Here is a 20,738-nt window from a genome sequence, read left to right on the forward strand (position 1 = left end):
GTCAGCCACCCAAACATCCCCATCCCACCCCTTTCCTCTCATAATCAAATGGCCGTCCCCTAAACATGCTAAATCCACATCAAGGATCAGATTAAGGACCTACATATAATATATACTAGTATTAGTATACAGCTAGGTCCCTGATCAGATAGGAATAAAACTGTGCCTATTGTTGAAAAACCTAGTGCATGGTCTAGAAAAATAAAAGATAATTTCACTGAATGAAAATTTTATGTCAAGTGGAACATGGTCTACTTAAGGTAGTCCGATCCTCAAGTTCATAAAAAAAATTAGCAGTTAAGTAATCGAAAATACTCATAAAAATACCTCTAAATCAACAAAGTAATGTAACTTTACCCACAGTATTTCTTTAAAGCTAAACATTAAAGTTAATCATATTATATAAGGAAAATTGTCAAATCTCCAATATATATTCAGAAAAAGCGAATAAGAACATCAGATAAGCATTTTCTAATTGCAAATTGATCAACAAATATATTTTAGGTTAAAAAACAATAGGTATCCAGGCATTTAGAGAAATTGTCATGATTTTTATAATTATTTTGTATTCTATGTGCTCTTTTTCCTTCATTTGTTTTAGAATACATAGTATAAACGGCTTTTGCTATCATTGCAAGACATCATAAATCACTTCTAATTTCATAGTATGCTAATAACATGTAAGCATTGGTATCTAAGGCTCGATTCAAGAAAATGTCATTTCTCTAAAACTGGATTTCTTTTTCTTTTTATAGGGTACAAATGTAAACTTTTTATAAGACCTTTTCTGAGACTTCCAAAAACCTTGAATCATATAAAGATGAATAAAGTGAAAATTGTTGCATGAGAAAATTTCATTTTCAAGCTTCATATCGTTGCATTTTAAATTAAAAATTAATTTTGGAGTTGTCCTTCCTGGCTGAGGATCAGATATCCTTAATTGATTTTTTTTTTCATTTTTATTGTGGGAACTTGATGAGTAATTTACTCTCAAACATTTTTTATCAGAGACATATGTACAAACTTGGTTCTTAAATATATGTCCCTGTTCTGTGTGCGAACAAAAGAAACAAGTTGACTAATATTTTTTTTACAAATGATAAAAATACCCCTTCTTGTGCCCCAGCAAGATAAGTAAGGTAATTTATTCAGCCATGCATTCAATCAACAATTAGATATCCTTGAGAAACATCTATTAATGTTTACAACTTCTCAAATTGTTTTTGAAAGTTCGAAAGGACGCGAATGTTTTCTTTTCCAGTTTGACGTACGACATATTTGGTGAAATTGTAAACCGGAAGTAATAGTGCGAAGAAGATCTTGGAACGGAAGTTTTGATAACACAAGTATCTTTGTGAGAGAAAGGCCCAAAACTTTTCGACAAAATGGTGAATTGTTTAGTCATTACGGCGATTATATGTGTTTTGGTCACAACTGTGGGCACTATTGTGTCTTTTGCGACGCCTAACTGGTTAAACGTGAGAGTTCCCACGAGCGGACAAAATCAGCGAGTGGACGTCTGTGATTGCTCAGCTACAGACTGTGATTGTGGGTTATGGCTGAACTGTAGAGGGGGGCCATCTTCTTCAGGCTCCCTTAACAACTGTCAATGGTTTTTCGCTAATGAATTTGCCATTGAAAAGAATTTACCAGGTATATGGTGTCATTTTCATTGTCTACTATTTACTACCGCAGGTACTTGGAACTTCGGTTGTAAATATTTATTTTACACAGCCCCCTACCTGGTTGTATGTAAAAAGAGTAACAAAGGATGTGCATCTAAAATTTCATTAATTGAGTTATGCACAACTCTAGGATTTTTTGATGAGAATTGCACTATTTTATTTCAGCGATTAACCTTTTGGCTTTTTCTATTGATTTATATTCTGTTTCACACAAATACAAAAGAAAACAGTTTCAAAAAGGTTTGGGAAATGGGAGACAGTACAGCTGCAGAAGGAAGTCAGACATGTTTGATTACCTTTAATCTCTGTTCTCATCATGATTAATTGAGACAAAAATTTTGGACTCTTGTCTCTCCGGAAGAGACATCAATATTAGGCCAAACTTTTTATATTTGAAATTTCTCACTGAGTTAAAATTGCCCATTGTGATAGTCTGATTTGGTAGAACAACTAGTGAATATTAATTCAGGGGAGGGGGGCTGCACAGCATGTCTATAGAAAAGATAGAGGTGAAAAACCTGACAGGGGATGGCCTTATGGCTTGTTTGAGATTCCTCTGACTATAACCCCTGCTTTTTTTATGATTACTTTTCACAATATAAAAAGCAGGGGTTAGAGTCAGAGGAATCTCGGATTATCACAATATAAAAAGCAGGGATTTTAGTAAGAGGAATCTCGGATTAAGGGATTATCACAATATAAAAAGCAGGGATTAGAGTCAGAGGGATCTCGGATTAGCGATAGCCTGGATATGGGGCAGACATCAGACAGACACACAGGTTCAATCACCATTGGCCAGAGAGTCCTTTTGGAAGACTCAAGAGCACCTTCTGGTGTTTCAGAGGGCCTGGGTTTGATTCCAGCCTCCACAATGTAATCATAGAGCTTGACATTTTCAATCCATATAATCTTCCAGATTAAGTAACTGTAAGACCTATTTTCTCTTGTTGAAAGTATGATCCTATTCTATTATATGGTATCAGCTGCTCACCATGAATTCTCAAAATGTGTAAATATTGTGTTGACAACACATTTTGAATTCATTTATATTGACGGCTTTAACCTGTAATAAAAATGATCCAGATTTATGGATGCAAGTAAAATCAAGTCTTTAAATCGATATTTGATGCAAAGAAACACTTTATCCTGATATTGCAGTAAATTTTGGAATAACGAAAATGAAAAATGTCTGCAATTGTATAAAAATTAAAATAATTTTATATTGATCAATGATCACACAGGTATTTATATCTACTAATCTAGTGCACAATACAATTAAGTTTCAATATTTCTTCAGTATCACTTCCAAAGGTAACCACACACAAAAAAAAAAATGAAAAATAGAATGAATGTTAGGTTAGCTAGAGCTCCAACATACAACAGATAAAAAATGCAGCTTTTTGACAAAATAATAAACATGAAAATTTTTGATACTAGTAAACCATTAAATATTTATGCCCCCCTTCGAAGAAGGGAGGGCATATTGCTTTGCTGCTGTCCATCGGTCGGTCTGTCGGTCCATTTAGTTTCCGTTCATTTTCTTCACAACCGTTGCACATATTGAAATGAAATTTGGCATATAGGTTTATCAGGTAAATATCTAGGTCAAGTTCTGTTTTGGGTCTGATCGCACCATTTTGGACAGAGTTATGCCCCTTGGACTTAGAAAATTCCCAATTATATGCAGTTTCCGTTCTGTTTCTTTGCAGACGTTGCACATATTGAAATGAAATTTGGTATTCAGATTTTTCAGCTAATATCTAGGCCAAGTTCTGTTTTGGGTACGATCGCTCCATTTTTGACAGAGTTATGCCCCTTGGACTCAGAAAAATTCCACTTATTTGCAGTTTCCGTTCATTTTCTTTGCAGAGGTTGCACATATTGAAATGAAATTTAGTATACAGATATATCAGATAAATATCTAGGTCAAGTTCTGTTTTGGGTATGATCGCATCCTTTTTGTTAGAGTTATGGCCCTTGGACTTAGAAAAATTCCACTTATTTGCAGTTTCCGTTCATTTTCTTTGCAGAGGTTGCACATATTGAAATGAAATTTAGTATACAGATATATCAGATAAATATCTAGGTCAAGAAATGTTTTGGGTACCATTGCATCCTTTTTTGTTAGAGTTATGCCCCTTGGACTTAGAAAAATTCCACTTAATTGCAGTTTCCATTCATTTTCTTTGCAGAGGTTGCACATATTGAAATGAAATTTAGTATAGTAAGTATACAGATTTTTCAGCTGAATGTCTAGGTTAAGAAATGTTTTGGGTAGGATCGCACCATTTTAGACAGAGTTATGCCCTTTTGGACTTAGAAAATTCCAATTTTGGGGGAGGGGGGCATAAGTGTTTTACAAACATCTCTTGTATTAATAGTTTAAAATTATGAAATATAATTATAAAAGAAAGGAATGTTGCTCAAACTGAACCTTTATGTGTGTACTTGAATACAAAAAGATAGTCTCATCTGACTCAGAGAAATTGACTGCAGTGTTTCAATAAAAGTATAGTACTTGCTTTGAGCTTTGAACATGTTGAAGATGGAGCTTGCCTTGGTCTTATGGCCACCTGTAGGCATGTGACCAAAAAAAAACAAAAACAAAAACAAAAACACCACCTTTGATTCTTTGGCTTTGAGTTAAAAATTTGAACTATTTCATGATTTTCCAGTTATCCAATCATTTGATGGATGTCAAGAGTTTTATCTTCAGTTTTGCTTAATAAACAAAGAGATCTTGTTATCTTTCAAGACTGTTAAAATGTTTAGCACAAGTTATTCATACACTGTGTATTTGATGATTTAAATTCAAAAACAAATAGCTCAAGGTGAAATCTGAATTTAAGGTGTATGTAACTGAAGTACATAAATTTGCATTCTTGATTTGTTATTCAGGCATAAGGAGTTATTTTTGTGTGTGTGACAATCTGAAATGAAATGATTGATCATTTGATGTTTAGAAAGCAGTATATTTACAGTTTTTGATACTTTTTTGTAATCCTGTGAGGTAACTGATAAGTTAATTCCACATATTTTGATTTTCATAAACAAAGTACATACTTAACTTCTTAAGTGATATTCGTGATATTGTCAAAACTTACTCAAGAAAAAATATGAAAATGATCAAGAGCTCCTTTTAACAGTCAAATGAGAACATTTACATGTTCTCTCTTCATGCTGATCAGATGTACCTCAAGAGTCAAGTCAAATAAAAAAAAGTATCTCCAGTGTGTACATCCATTTTCAATTATAATGAGCCTCTAAGCTAAGAGCTAAGACTAAGCAGTTGTGGAAGTAATTACATTTAACAGCTGTGTGGCAGGGCCTTCATCATAAGTATCAACAGAGCAAATACACAAGCAGTGTTAGCACAGATCAATGTCATAAAAAATATCCTAGTATATGTTTCTAAATTGTATACACAAGTAAATGAAAAATCTCCGATTAATGCATTCCATATGAATTTGGAATATTTTGTTTTATATGCATGGTATTTCTTAGAAGTTGTTAATGTGTGTAGATTTCGGTTGCCAATATGTGTGAACTTTTGACCTTGTAGACTGGTTCAAGGCCGTCCAGGGATTGATGTCATGTGCCGTAGCCAGTTCCATGCTCTCTCTTCTGATTGGTCTGTTCTCCCTCTGTTGGGCCTGCAAGGGATGTAACCCATACCAAGCAACCGGAGCCTTTGCCAATCTTACATGTATGTATTATGGTGTACTATGTTTTAGAAAAACTCTTTAGAAGACAAAAGATTTACTGTGTCAGAACAGTCAGATCCACTTCTTTGTTTATCATCTTTAAACTCCCCCATGATATTCAGTATGCACAGGTGTGATATTTTATAGATGTCATCATTAATGATTTTATGTTTATTAATTGGATGAGAGAAATATTTCATACAAATAATAAAACAGTGGTTATATTCATATTTCACTAGCAGAAAAACTGGATGATTAAGGAGGAATTTTATAGAAAAAATGGGGAATTTCAAATAAAAAGGAATGTGGTAAATATTTCAGATGTAAATATTAATATTTAGTTATTTACATGTCTAAAGATAAATTATTGTCACAGTTTGGGATATTATGTCCTTTTCATAAAAACCATAATAACACATTCCACAGTTTGGAAGTGTTGGGAGTGTTAATTACTTTTGATTGGACTGTACGCCACATATTCTCTACAAGTTGTTTTATACATGACACAATAGGATTGTTTTGTATCTTAAGTTATGAATATTGAATACACAGCTTCAAAAACTTGAGATAATTATACATCAGAAAAGGTATTTACATACAACTATTGGTAAATAAAATATTTTTTTTTCAATTATCATTATGCCTAAGTTTTATTGAATTAGATTTTAAGTACTTTATTTTTTAGTAAATAAAAATTTAATATTTTTTTCTGGTAATGCTTGGATAACTTTCAGAGGAAACCCTCATGTAAAAGACTGCTAACCAATGAAACAGGAATTTCAACAAGTTCAAAGCTAATAACATATGTACTAAATGATAAATCTATCAGCATACAGCATGTCCAGTTTATTGTGTAGATTAAAAGCCCAGATTGAAAAACTCAGAACCACAAGGTGAATTTGAAAAGAGGAGGAAGTTTCTCCTATATTAAAGTAACATGATTAAATATTACATCGAATTCAGGCACAAGTAAGAGAGAAGCATTGTAAAAAAGATATATTGAATAGACTTGTAAGGAAGAAGGAAAATAATCTTTAATTAATTTGTTCTGATAAACTAGTACAGATTGCCAAGTACTGGCAAGTAAATGTACATTTTTAAAAACCAATTATTTCTTTCCCCCAGAAAAAAATCATTAATAGCAGGAAAAAAAATCATCTGAATAATACACTCTTATGTTTGTTAAAAGTATGGATTTTTTGCTGAAGAAAAGTTGATTAAGAATATTCTTAAAACTTGTATCAAAATAGGTTACTTTTATACCGAACACATTTTTCGAGTTTATTGAAAATATATACATTGTACATATATTTAATATACATCTTTATTTAAACTGTTTTTAGATTTATTTTTAAATAAAAAGGAAAGTCCCCTAAAAAATGAAATTTTTGAACATCTAACAGTTTTTTTGAATTTTTGGAAGACCAGATGGGATGCAGTGTGTGTCTGTGTTTTCTTTGTTAAGAACAGCTTAAATAGGCTACTCCATTAAAAAAAAAGATTATCTCGGCTATATTTAGGACAACCCTTTACATGCAACCTTTGGAAAAGATTTTACAAGTGATAAAAATTTAAGAGTTATCAGAGAAATTCTATTGCACAATCTTTTTGCTGAGAGATCTGGAGTTTGGCAGCAGGGGAAAATCACTCTGTTTCAGAAAAAAAGCTTCAATAATTCAAAACTCTTGTCAGAAGCTCTACAGTTGCCATTATTTACATACATGCATATTATCAGGCCATTTCCTTTGTTTCATATTCAACCCCCAAAATCATCCTCAAAGCTATAGGTATTCAGATTTACATACAGGTATAAAGCAAAATCGTGTGTAAAAACATGAGAAATGTTGGCTTTATGGAAACATTTTACATAGCACATGAGCCATGTTTTCTATGGTGTTTTTCATTGAATCACATTTTCCCCCTGAACATCCCTCAATGTTATTTATAAAGGCACTAGCGTTTAATAATGAACAAGTTACATAAAATTTAGTTGATATTTTTTGTCATTTTCGAAATTGCATTGCATCTCCAAAAGACTTAATTATCATCCATCACGTAATCACATTACCTAGTAATAACCTAATAAACATTCACACAAGGCATTGCCTAGAACTTGGAGAATTGTAACGACTAGACAATAAAAAGTGCTTACATGGTTGAAATGCTGTAATGTTTAATTGACGACAGTTAACAGTTAAGTTCTTAGCGTTTTACTGCCCCACCTGAGAGGCACCTGGAGGGGACTTAGTTTTACACCTGTCTAATCATCGTCAAGACGTATTAATGGCACGTGGTGACAGAAGTACACCAGAAAGTGAGAGAATTCCTTTTTAGGTTTATTTTATGGGTGTTATTACTGTTATAATTATAGCCTTGATTTGCGATATAACATACAGAGAAAAAAATCTCCATTCAGAAAGTATTTTTATGCCCCCCTTCGAAGAAGGGAGGACATATTGCTTTGCTGCTGTCTGTTGGTCCACTTAGTTTCCATTCATTTTCTTCACAAACGTTGCACATACTAAAATGAAATTTGGTGTACAGATATATCACATGAATATCTAGGTCAATAATTTCTGTTTTGGGTACGATCACACCATTTTTGACAGAGTTATGCCCCTTGGACTTAGAAAAATTCCAATTATTTGCAGTTTCCATTCATTTTCTTCGCAACCATTGCACATACTGAAATGAAATTTGGTATACAGATATATCACATGAATATCTAGATCAAGTTCTGTTTTAAGTATGTTCGCACCATTTTTGACAGAGTTATGCCCCTTAGACTTCGAAAAATTCCAATTATTTGCAGTTTCCGTTCATTTTCTTGGCAACCATTGCACATTCTGAAATGAAATTTAATATACAGATTTTTCAAATAAATATCTAGGTCAAGATTTGTTTTGGGTACAATCGCACCATTTTTGACAGAGTTATGCCCTTTTGGACTTGTAAAATTTCCAATGTGGGGCTAGGGGGGCATAAGTGTTTTACAAATTTAACATCCCTTGTTTGAAAATGTGTTTTAATTAATTTTTGAGCCCTTTGTTGAATGTCCAAGATGTTTCTATAATATGCCTAATTAGGCCAAACAAAATTACATTCATTTTAGACAGTCCAAGGACTTTGTGTAAAAGAATGTGATAAACATATACATGTATTGTAAAAGTCACAAATTAAATCCACCCATGTCCTTGGTATGGCAAGATGAGAGTCTTAATAATAAGTGATGGTGGCTATATTTTTTGAAGATATGATGTCAAAAATTATGTACATGTGTATCATGTGTATCATTTGAATATTATGTAATATCAATATGTTTTCTTTGAATTTTATTTCTGAAACAAATTGAATTTGTACCATCTTTTACAGTTCTCCTACTAGCAGTGGCTATTTCACTATTTGGAGCAGAGGCTTACCTTAGGAACAAGGCTGAGGTGTTTACAACAAAGAATCGTGAGAATGAGACCATCCTCCTGTTTGGTTGGAGCTTTTGGGTCGCTGTGGGGTCCACTGCACTGTCACTTATTGCCAGTATACTCTACTTCTGTGTGGGCAGAAATGAGGAGGAATATAATTAATTAGGTCAAAATGATTTGGGATTTGACTTATATTTTACTTACTTAAATTGCCTATGAACACGCATTTAATAAATTAAAGAATTTTTTCAGAATTAGGAACATGTCATACTTTCTAAAAAAAATTTATGGTTAACAAGGAAAGAAAAATTTTATGTTTATCAGTTGTATCAGATTTTTGGTCAAAATGTTATACATGTATTAGGGGTTTTTTTTGGATAGCACAATAGGGTTCTTAAAGAAGTCTAAACTGCATGTGCTTACTATGTAATGGTTATGGAATGACATTGAAAAGTTAGAACATTTAAGTTTTTCTTTTTGTTTTGTACAATGTTATGAGAAATACTAGCAGCAATACACACATGTGTATATATATTGCAAAAACCAATACAATGAACTTACATTTATAACAAACTTGCAATGGTATGTGTACAGTGTATTTTTAATACTGTGAGCATAAGTGACAAAATCATCATTTTGTTTAATTTTTTCTGTGCAATGTAGCTAAGCAAAGATATATTGGTGCAGATGTACAGCCAGGTGATTCATATGCCTTGTATCATTGTAAGAATCGAAAATCATATCAAACACTATGCATTTAAAATAAAAGCAGCATTTTTTAGAATCTTTTGTTTCATCTTCCGGCTATTTATATTGTAATTTTCAACTAACTAACTCATTTATTTTTTTTTCTTTACTGCATGAAATCAGATCTTTTTTTGAGAACATATCAAACTGTTGTAAAAGTAAGTGCCTTGCTGTTGTGAAAACTAATATGTTGTAAAAATTTGCAAGATATATGACTCGTTGGCAGGTTGTTAATGTATAATTTGAGATTTTCATGAATTGTATTTATTGTACATACATGTCATCATCCCATATGTGGTTGTGACTCAGACATTTTTTTTACTAATATTATAAATTTGACTTGAAACATTTGTTTTTTACATAACATGTAAATTAATTTGAATTTATACTCAGATTCTCTTTAAAATGTGCAACTTTCAGTCATGCTTTATATGTAAGATCACTCCTAAGGGAAGGGTAATTTTAGAAAGCTAGTTGTTAACATTATGAATGTGCCAAAACTTTGTACAGAAAACTTACAGATTTCAGTGAACAAACTTCAAGGCAGATAACTCTAACAATATTTTCTTCTTAAAAAAAGTTATTGATACTCATAGATTTTTTTTATCAGAAATATCACACTAACTTTTAAATATTTATATAGTTGTTATTTTATATTCAACATTTATTGACATTTAACATAGCTATATCTATATAACTAAAAATCATCTAGTCACAAAATTCATCTTGATAGCTTTATAAATTGATATCGTTGAAGTGTATACTTAAGAACAATTAAGGTACCGGTTGAACTGACACAACTGTAACTTTTTCCCTTTTAATTTAAGTGCCTTAAAGTGTTTAAAGTGAAAAACTTCATATTTTTTCGATAGCACTTTTGCAATTGTTTATTACATAAAGAAATTACTTGTTATGCATGTAGGAGCTTTACAAAAGAAAATTGTCATTAATAGTAATAACTTGCACTTGTACAAATAAAAAAAAATAATCTTAAAATAATTTGTGCAATTACCTGTTACTTGTAGCATGTGTCTTTTGTTAACTCTAATAGTAGACTAAATAATCACATCTCTCAATTTACTATTGACAAGATACATATTTTAGTTGATATCTCAAATAAAATGATTATGTTGAAGCAAGTTGAAATCTTCGTGTATTATAATCTCAATATTGATTTAAGATTTGAGTTTTGGACACCACAAACAATTTTTTTCTTAGACCATCAAGTTCTAGAGAAAGGGGTTTGACTGTATTATTCTGAAGAAAAAGACAGTGTTAAATTGGGTTCTGTTTCAATTCCCTGTCAAAGGGAAGATTAGATCTTGATATAAACATGTCATATGAATAATACGCAAGAGTTTGTGGATTTCATTTTGTGTGTTGTCATTGGTTCATGAAACGTAAATGTTTTATTGGTGCTGCTCACTTCGATGTCTATGTAATGTTGTTTTTAGAAGTGAAAGTGTTTGAGTGGAAATTCTCGTATATCTGTGAATAATCTCACTTTGATATTTTTTATTTATTTGTGTACTTTTTGAACATTTTGGGAAAGATCAATTTTCAGTTTTGTATTTATTCAGTTTTCCCATGATTACCAGGTAATTCCTGGATGATGGAACATATTTTTATATGTACATGTAATTTTTGAAAAGCTGAATTTATGTATTACTGAGACATATCATGCAGTTTCGAAACAAATGTCTTCCAGATTAATGTGTATTAATTTATCTTTTATACACATCTTTTTGTCAATTAAGCTTTGTAATTCATGTTAAACTTCTTAGCAATTTTTTTTAATTTTCAAGCTTCTTTAAAAAAAATTTTAGCATAAAATAAGATAAATATTTCTCATTTTTCAAATTTTTACATTTTCGAATGTCCATCTTTTATTATGACATTCGTCAGTTTATTGCTGTCTTTAATTTTGGGCATCCTGTTTTTATCTAAGCATTTAAATGAAGGAAAAAAAACTGTCATTTTTACCAACATTTAATCATGGGAAGAATGGAATCATAACAATTTTATTTTCTTAAAACAAACTGCTGATCTTAAAGGGGTCACAGTCCATTGCTCAGGACATGTGTGAATGTCTGTTTGCCTGAATTTATTTTGTCTGTACTTTATGTTTACATAATATTAACAAAGGCATACAAGCTCACAAGCACCCAAACTACATGTACATGTATGTATTAAACATAAAAGAATTTTGTATTTATTTTCTACACCCCATTTTAGCCTGTGTCACTGATTTTATGTTATTTGTTAACATGTAACTTATGTTTTAGATAACACATACGTCTTAATACTATACAAATTCATTATTGTATCTGATCATTTATTTACATTATAATGGTTATGGTAGTTTTGTAGTATAGAATAAAAGTGTCCATCATTTTGTCTTTTTTGTATTCTTTTTATTTTCATGCAGTTCTGGCTGTGTAGTGGAATTTTTTAGGTATTTAAAGTATTGTGTTGGGTGCTGCATCTACATTGAATTAGAGCAAACTTCACAAACCAGACTCTTGGGTTGGATAAGGGAAACATAGGTGAAATGGGGATACAGGAGTGGGTCTCCTTCACACATGTATTGCAAAATAAAGGGAAATTTATAGTCTTGCTCTATAGAATATTATCCTGATCTGTGTTTGCCCCGCTCCTATTTTGTAATGTTTAATGGACTTTTGAGCTGAATACTGTTTGTTATCTCCACATATTTCACCCCATGTTTCTACAATATATTCCCTTGTGACACCTTGACCACCCCACTCCATTCTCAGCCCTCGATGCTGGAGAAGGGGGTATACAAGCGAAACTGCAATAAAACTGCTCTAGTGATTTAACATCCACAAAGCAACTGGTTTCATGTGCCAGTTACATATACCAATCTTAACCCACAGGTAAATTTTGATTTTTTTTTTTAACAATTCTTTGCAATTTATTGACATACTGACTAGTAGTGTTTTATTAGCTCACCTGAGCTGAAAGCTCAAGTGAGTTTTCTGATCACATTTTGTCCGGCGTCCTTCTGTCTGTCTGTCCGTCTGTCTGTAAACTTTTCACATTTTCATCTTCTTCTCAAGAACCACTTGGCCAATTTCAACCAAACTTGGCACAAAGTATCCTTGTGTGAAGGGGATTCAAGTTTGTTCAAACGAAGGGCCATGCCCTCTTCCAAGGGGAGATAATTATGAATTAGTGCAAAAATAATGGCATTTTTAAAAAATCTTCTTCTCAAGAACCACTGTGCCTGGAAAGATGAAACTCATGTGTAATCATCCTCAGGTAGTGTAGATTCAAATTTGTTCAAATCGTGACCCCCGGGGGTAAGCCGGGGTCACAATGGCCGACCAAAATTTTACATAGAAATATATGGGAAAATTCTTTAAAAATCTTCTTCTCAAGATAAACAAAGCCATGATTGGTCATATTTATATGGAAGCATCCTCAGGTAGTGTAGATTCAAGTTTGTTCAAATCATGACCCCTGGGGATAGGCGGGGCCACAATGGCCGAGCAAAGTTTTACATAGAATTACATAGGAAAATTCTTTAAAAATCTTCTTCTCAAGAATAACAAAGCCATGATTGATCATATTTAAAGGAAGCATCCTCAGGTAGTGTAGATTCAAGTTTGTTCAAATCGTGACCCCCGGGGGTAGGGCGGGGCCACAATGGCCGAGCAAAGTTTTACATAGAATTACATAGGAAAATTCTTTAAAAATCTTCTTCTCAAGAATAACAAAGCCATGATTGATCATATTTATATGGAAGCATCCTCGGGTAGTGTAGATTCAAGTTTGTTCAAATTATGACCTCCGGGGGTAGGGCGGGGCCACAATGGCCAACCAAAGTTTTACATAGAAATATATAGGAAAATTCATTAAAAATCTTCTCAAGAATAACAAAGCCATGATTGGTCATATTTATATGGAAGCATCCTCAGATAGTGTAGATTCAAGTTTGTACAAATTATACCATTTCTCCTTTAAGGAATGGTTGGGACTACTTTTGGGTTTAAACTTTTCAATAATAAACTAATTTCTGCTTTTCTGCTAGCCACAGTGCTCAGGTGAGCGATGTGGCCCATGGGCCTCTTGTTCAACTTTTAAAATACCTTTTTCAAAAACAAGATGTATTTTTAAACTAGTAATATGTCCATAGGACATGAATGCCCCGCTGAGGGTATATTAGTAATGTAACATGAAAATTTGTATTAGTGTATGAAATATTTATCAGAATATCTTGAAAAGTGATGCAGTTGAATTGCTTACATCAGTATGTATCAGCATATGAAGTTTGACACTAACTTCTTTAAAGTGAGGTCAAGGTCAAAAGAAATGCCAAGGTCAAAAAATGTTGATGGAGTTGAAAAGCTCTCATCAGTATATATGAGCATATGAAGTTGAAAAAATATTATGAATGGTAACACTGACTTATACACAATTTGATAAAAGTGAGGTCAAGGTCAAGGTGAAAATGTTGATGCAGTTGAATTGTTTACATCAGTATGCATTAGCATATGAAGTTTGACACTAATTAAGGAAAAGTGAGGTCAGGGTTAAAGGAAAGGTCAAGGTCAAAATGTTGATGCAGTTGAATATCTCTCATCAATTTGTATCAACACATGAAGTTTGATAAAAAATATATTGGATGATTTCTTTAAAACTGACTTAAACACAATTTGATATAAGTGAGGTCAAGGTAAAATGAAAGGTCAAGGTCAAAAATGTTGATGCAGTTGAATTGCTTACATCAGTATGTATCAGCATATGAAGTTTGACACTGATTTAGGAAAAGTGAGGTCAAGATCAAAGGAAAGGTCAATGTCAAAATGTTAATGTTGATGCAGTTAAATAGCTTGCTTCAGAATGTATCAGCTAATGAAGTTTGATAAAAATATCTTGGATGGTTTCTTAAAAACTGAGTTAAACACTAAATTAAGAAAAGTGTGGTCACAGGAAAGTTTGAGGTCAAAAATGTTGATGCAGTTGAATAGCTCTCTTCAGTATGTATCAGCATATGAAGTTTGATAACATTATCCATCGTCTCAAGCCACGGTCCGGAGTCCGCATATAGCTTTCTCCAGAATGGGAGAGAATCGTACATTTTGGCTGTGGTTTGCGAGAATGGGAGATGATCGTACATTTTGGCTGTGGTTTGCGACGATGAACACTATCTTGAATGTTATCTTTAAAATGGAGCAAAGCACTTATTTAAGAAAAGGGGGGTCAAGGTCAAAGGAAAGGTCAAGGTCAAAAATGTTGATGCAGTTGAATAGCTCTCAGCAGTCTATATCAACATGTAACGTTTGATAACACCATCTTGAACGGTATGTTTAAAACTGAGCTAAACACGAATTTAAGAAAAGTGAGGTCAAGGTCAAAGGAGAGATCAAGGTCTAAAAATGTTGATGCAGTTGCATAGCTCTCATCAATATCTATCAGCATATGAAGTTTGATGAAAATATCTTGAATAGTTCCTTTGAAACTGAGCTTTGACCTGAGGAAACGCAAAGTGTGACGGAAGGACGAATGACGGACCTGACAAACACTATATGCATCGGCCATATTCATGGCGGGGCAGAAAAACACTGATGTCCTTATATGGCAGAACATGACAATGGTTATAATGAATAGTTTCTCAGGCCGGAATTAAAAATATCTTTGTTTCCCCTAACCCGACAGTAAATTCCCAAGTTGGGTCGGTAGGTAGATATTACAAACAATTTTATTTTCTGACAGCAGCTTTGAAAATACATTCTAAAATTTAATGGAAAATTACCTTTATAATAAGAAAAGTACAGAAGAAAGCGATTTGTGAACAAAATGCTAAGTATCGTGAAGTTCATGATTAATTAATTCACAACTGTTGTTTAGTTGAACCTGTGAAATATCTCAGGCCATTACATTTATATAAATTGAATAAAATAGACAAGATTCTCAAATACGCAAAGACTAGACATATGAGTATATTTTTTCGAACCTTCCATCAGCCTGCAGAGCTTATAGACGATCAATGTACTTTTTTTGAGGGTCATGAGATTTGCAGTGGTGCTGAAGCATTTTGCTTTGGAGATAAGAAGTAAGTGGCTAATTTTAAATCGCAGGTTCAAATCCCAATGAGTAACTTGAAAATGGTCCTTCAAAGGGGACCATAAAAACTTATGTCCAGTGTCGCAGAAGATGCTGGCTCAAAAAAAGATTCCCCACTGCTTAATGGCAAAAAAAGTGCTGAGTACGTCTAAATTTGGAGCAATGGGAAATGTCATCCAAACAAATCTCGAAGGGATTACAAGCAAAGAAACAACCAAACTTCAAGGGCCTAATTAAAGAAAAATACACTGAACGTCTCAGGAAGCTGAATCATGATTTCAAAACTATTTGAAAATAGTATGTTAACAATATTTAATTGAACCAAACCGAATCTACAAATGATAAAAATGCTATATACAATGTCACGAAGTTTAACCACTAAATAAAGGCAGGAAGAAACGTAAAGAAAAGACATCTGAATTATATTAATCAGGATGAATATGCAGACATATTTACAACAACTCCTATATGGTTCCATAATGGCATATAGTAAACATAGGAACATAGATGAATTGGTTATTAGATCAAAACTCAAATTTAAAAAAATGCAGTGAAATTGAATGATGTGTTCACTAGGTGGGCCCCTCATCTACTCATGAGGCGGGCCTTACCATGTATTACGTACCTTAAATTCAAAGACAGGTTTGTTTGTTAGTTGTTTAACGTCACTTTCGAAAATTTATTCACTCACATGGAGACGCCAAGACACCTCCGAAACACTCTTAATTAGTCATGGTAATTTTATTACCGAATTGTTTCAAGAGTGAAGAATTGAAATTCCTGCTAAAACCATAAGATTGAGACTCGCCATTGTTTTATGAAGAGCTAATGCCCTGTTTTTACGTCATTTTGTTTCCAACAAATGCTTGAAAATCACAGTAGAACAATGTCGGCCGTTCTGATAAAAACTGATTTTGATGAAATTGTATTTTATAAAACTTGGTTAACAATAAAAAAAATTATTGAATCATCTTATTTAAAAAATCTTTTCAGTCGGTGCGATTTAATTGGGTCGGTCGCGTTAGGGGAAACAAAGGTATTTTTTATTTTGGCCTCAACTGCAAGTCAAACTCCAAGGTGAAGGTACCTAAAGAATGTTCTTGGCACTAGAAATACACCTATGAAATACCGGTATGAAAGCCCTAGCACTAACTGTTTGAAAGTTATAACCAAGGTTAAATTTGTTTAAAAGTAGGTCATACTCCAAGGTTAAGGTCAAAGGGGCAAACTTACTGGTGCTGAGGGAAAGGTCTTGTCACCCATATGATACAAGCCAAACGATATACATGTAAATATGTATAACCGAAGCCCTCAAAATTCTTATTACAGGGGCAAATGAAGTTGCGTACAGTGTAAAAGAAAACTGAATAAAGCTCTGGTCAAATCAATATAGAAGTGTTCCAAAGATTTAGAAATTTATTAATACACATGAATCAAATTATATAGCCCTGAACATTGTTTCTGAAACACTGTGTCCACGTATGACAGCATTTTGCAAAGGTTAAACTTCAGAAGTTACAAAAAAATTCAAACTCCAAGGTTAAAAGATTAAAAAAAAAATGTTACAAGTACCTATAGAAAGGACTTGTCTCTATGAAATATAGTTGTGAAATATGAAAACCCAAGCCCTAATATCTATCAAAAAGTTGAAGCCAAGGTTAAAGTTTTTAAAACGTGAGTCAAACTCCAAGGTCAGGATAAAAGGAAAAAAAAAATGGGGAAAAAAAACTTTCGTAAGAAGTACACATGTGAAAGTCCTAGCACCAACTGTTCTAAAGTTATAACCAAGGTTTAAGTTTTTCAAAAGTATGTCAAACTCCAAGTTCAAGGTCAAATGGTCAAAATTGTTGGTATCCAAAGGAAAACCTTGTAACATGGGATATACCTGCGAAATATGAGGTCCTTAGTACATTTGTACTATCTGTTCAGAATTTATGACCAAGCTAGCTATAAATTATTCAAAAGTATGTCTATGTGAAACACAGATGCCCCAATATGATAGCTTATGGCTAGTATTGAAGTTTCTTAAATGCAAGTCAAACTCCAAGATCAAGGTCAAAATTGTTGGTGTCCAAAGGGAGATCTTGTCACAATTAACATGCATGTAAAGTATGAAAGCCATAGCACCTGTTCAAAAGTTATGAACAGGGTTAATGTTGGGTAAATTCTTGCGATTTTGGGTTAGACTCCATGGTCAAAGTCAAGAGGTCAAATATGTTGGTATCCAAAGAAAGGTCTTGTACAACAAATGCAGTTTTGAAATATGAAAGCCATAGCTCCAACCAAACAAACGTTATGGGGCAATTTTATAGTTTTTTGCGGACACAAGCAGGCAGACAAGACAGTCGGACGGGCAGGGCACAACTACTGAAATATATCCCCGAATCTTCGATTACAGGAGCAAAAAATAATCGTCTGGGTCATTTATATACGCATGACTTGTATTGTTATTTCCCTGTAGACAGATTTGATAAAGTGTTTGGTCTGCCTGTTTGTTTGTACACAAACACTTTAACTTCGAAACCCTTAGTCCTAGGACTTGAAATCATATTTCATATTGTGTATTTATCGTGACGAGGCTTTTCTTTGGGTTCCAAAATTTTGATCCTATGACCTTGACCTTTGAGCAACTTTTGTAAAACTTTGAATTTTAAATTTGATATTTTTAACTTGAATTGATAAGGCTCTCATATTTCACATGCGTACTTCTTTTGAAAAGGCCTTTCTTTATGTACACAACATTTTTTTTATCTCGTGACCTTGAACATGGAGTTTATCCTGCATTTGTAAAATTTTACCTTATCCATCACTCTTGAGTACCAATTAAAATTTTTGTCTTCTTGATCTTGACCTCGAGTTTCACCTATTGACCAAAAAAAAATCTGAACTGCCTTAAAAGGGCAACAGTGTAATTTCAAAATACATTTGTTACGTTGTATATTTATAGTCCTTATAACATTCAGGCGCAGATCCAGGAATTGAAGTTAGTGTGGGCGCCAAAAATAGGCAGGGGGTCTGGGGGCCGCCTTGAGGCCCCCAATGGGTGAAGCCCCCGGAAGCTCCTGGATTCTAGAGATTTTCTAGGGTAAAAAAGAGGTTTACCAAGTAGACATATTTACATTTTCTAGACGAAACCGTGATTTACGCTAACTTTGACAATTTTTTTTTTGGGGGGGGGGGGGGGGGGGGGTGCGCCCCCCCCCCCCCCACTTAAATCCGCCACTGACATTTTTACACGTCATCAAAGTAAAATCTGCAAAAAAGGCAAAAATAGTCAAATTATAACTTAAAATACATGTACACACACACACACATATACATTTTTAAATTTTTCTGTTTAATTTCTATTTTTAAATACCATATTGATCAATATCGTGTAAAAAAAAAAAATATAGCTAAAATACAGGTAAGTGGGAGTAGTGTCTTTTCTGACATATTTCATTTTATCAAATAAAATCTGCGACATCCTAATGGTACAGATTTCATTTGATAAAAAGAAATATGTCAGTGGGCTATCGATTCTCTCTCTTTCTCTCTCTCTCTGCACAGAAAGATATTTGTTAACATTTTATTTGTAATCATTTGAAGTACATGTATTAGTATACAATTTTCATGGATAAAAAGAGTTCAGATGACCTTAGTGCAGATAATAATTAACACGTAATTTATTATATCAATTTATCAATATTATTATATCGTGTCATAATATTTTTTACTTTACATACTAGAATTTTAAAAAATAAAACAAACAAGCTTACATAAGATTTAAATTTAAATGGGTCACATGATAATTATATACATTTTACACACTCTGAAACAATAGAAAAAGATATCTAATCATCAACACGACGACATACACTCAGATAAAACGAAAGGGAAGTGTGCTTATATTTTACTTTATCATTAGGGATGAGGTAATGTGTTCAAATTCCACTTATCAATATCGTCAGATATATTTTCACATTTCGTTGAAAAAGGACATCGAATTGTTATATATATAAAAACGCAAATTACAAAAAGTAAATTAGTGAGATGTCCAGAAACTCCGAGCTCTGGAGCAATTTTTCAAATGGAGATTTCGTTTTTTGAACTTCATGAACAGTGATAATGGTTGTGTTTTATACAATGATTTGATATAAATGCAACCATTATTACCGAATTGTGTTGTTCTTAATCGTCAAACATTCCTGGAGGAGAAGTCGAGAACTGGTGCGACTTTAGGTTATTGCTGTGAGTATGTTTTCTTGAACAACAGATATTATTTGTAAATTGTCCAGTATTCTTTGCAATTCAAATCAGTACATTTATTAATATTTTTCCTTTTAACCTTAGAATATTAAGTTTATTCAGTATAACGTCACTGTTAAAAACTGTGTTTACAAGAATAAACACTTTCATTAACTGTTTAAATTATTAACATTTTTAATACGAGAAAACAAAAAAAAAAGCTTAAGCTTTTATGTCTACATGTGAGTTATATCTAAAGACTTAGAAAAAGAACTTTTGTCAGTAAATTGCAGAGTTGTCTTCCCGGAAATGACACGTATAATTTTAACGTTATTAAAATTAAAACAAACAAAAAAATCCCAATGTCAGCTAACGAAGATACAAATCTGAAACCTTTTGTGTGTGATACCTGTGAAACACTGATAAAAGTTAAATTACCAGTAATTTATTTAATGAACATTTTGTGATCCTTCAAATCTCATTACTTGAAGTAAACATGTACAAGTTTCTTATTTGAAAACACTATAATGTGTAGCTTCTTCGTGTTTAGAAACGTTCTATAAATTATTATGGTTTACAAATAATCCAAAATAATTAAACATGCTTACATTTACGCAGATATATTCCTCATAAATTTGTGAACAGTAATGAGATCTTAATTCCTTCATATAACAAACAAGATCAATGGGGAAAAAATATGTATTAGCCAAAAAAGATCTCTAAAAGCAAATTAACACTGTGAAAAGTGGAACCTCTTCTTGGCAGCTTGTGGAATGAAAATAACTTTTACTGTTTAAAAAAGAAATGAAAAAGTGTTGTACCCCTTAAATAGACACCAATTCAAAAAATGAAAAAAAAAGCCAAAC

The 20,738-nt window shown here is 32.7% G+C and overlaps 1 protein-coding gene across 1 annotated transcript; it reads left to right on the top strand.

Annotated features, from left to right (window-relative positions):
• The first annotated feature begins 1,154 nt into the window (after positions 1-1,154).
• Positions 1,155-11,952, top strand: LOC134234396 (uncharacterized). The gene is made up of 3 exons (XM_062716458.1): positions 1,155-1,653; positions 5,248-5,391; positions 8,762-11,952. Exons 1-3 carry the CDS (start codon positions 1,386-1,388, stop codon positions 8,968-8,970), a joined length of 621 nt encoding a protein of 206 aa, XP_062572442.1. The 5' UTR covers positions 1,155-1,385; the 3' UTR covers positions 8,971-11,952.
• Positions 11,953-20,738: the final 8,786 nt, after the last annotated feature.

This window comes from Saccostrea cucullata, unplaced genomic scaffold, assembly GCF_032062105.1.
Source record: "Saccostrea cucullata isolate Sc308-1 unplaced genomic scaffold, CSIRO_AGI_Scuc_v1 ctg18, whole genome shotgun sequence".
Taxonomy (NCBI): Eukaryota; Metazoa; Mollusca; class Bivalvia; order Ostreida; family Ostreidae; genus Saccostrea; species Saccostrea cuccullata.

What these genes read in the sequence shown, in the direction of transcription:
- LOC134234396 (XM_062716458.1), top strand. Translation starts at nt 1,386, where the DNA reads ATGGTGAATTGTTTAGTCATTACGGCGATTATATGTGTTTTGGTCACA. An exon ending in CATTGAAAAGAATTTACCAG is followed by an intron (nt 1,654 to 5,247) that starts GTATATGGTGTC and finishes TTGACCTTGTAG; the next exon opens with ACTGGTTCAAGGCCGTCCAG. An exon ending in AGCCTTTGCCAATCTTACAT is followed by an intron (nt 5,392 to 8,761) that starts GTATGTATTATG and finishes CATCTTTTACAG; the next exon opens with TTCTCCTACTAGCAGTGGCT.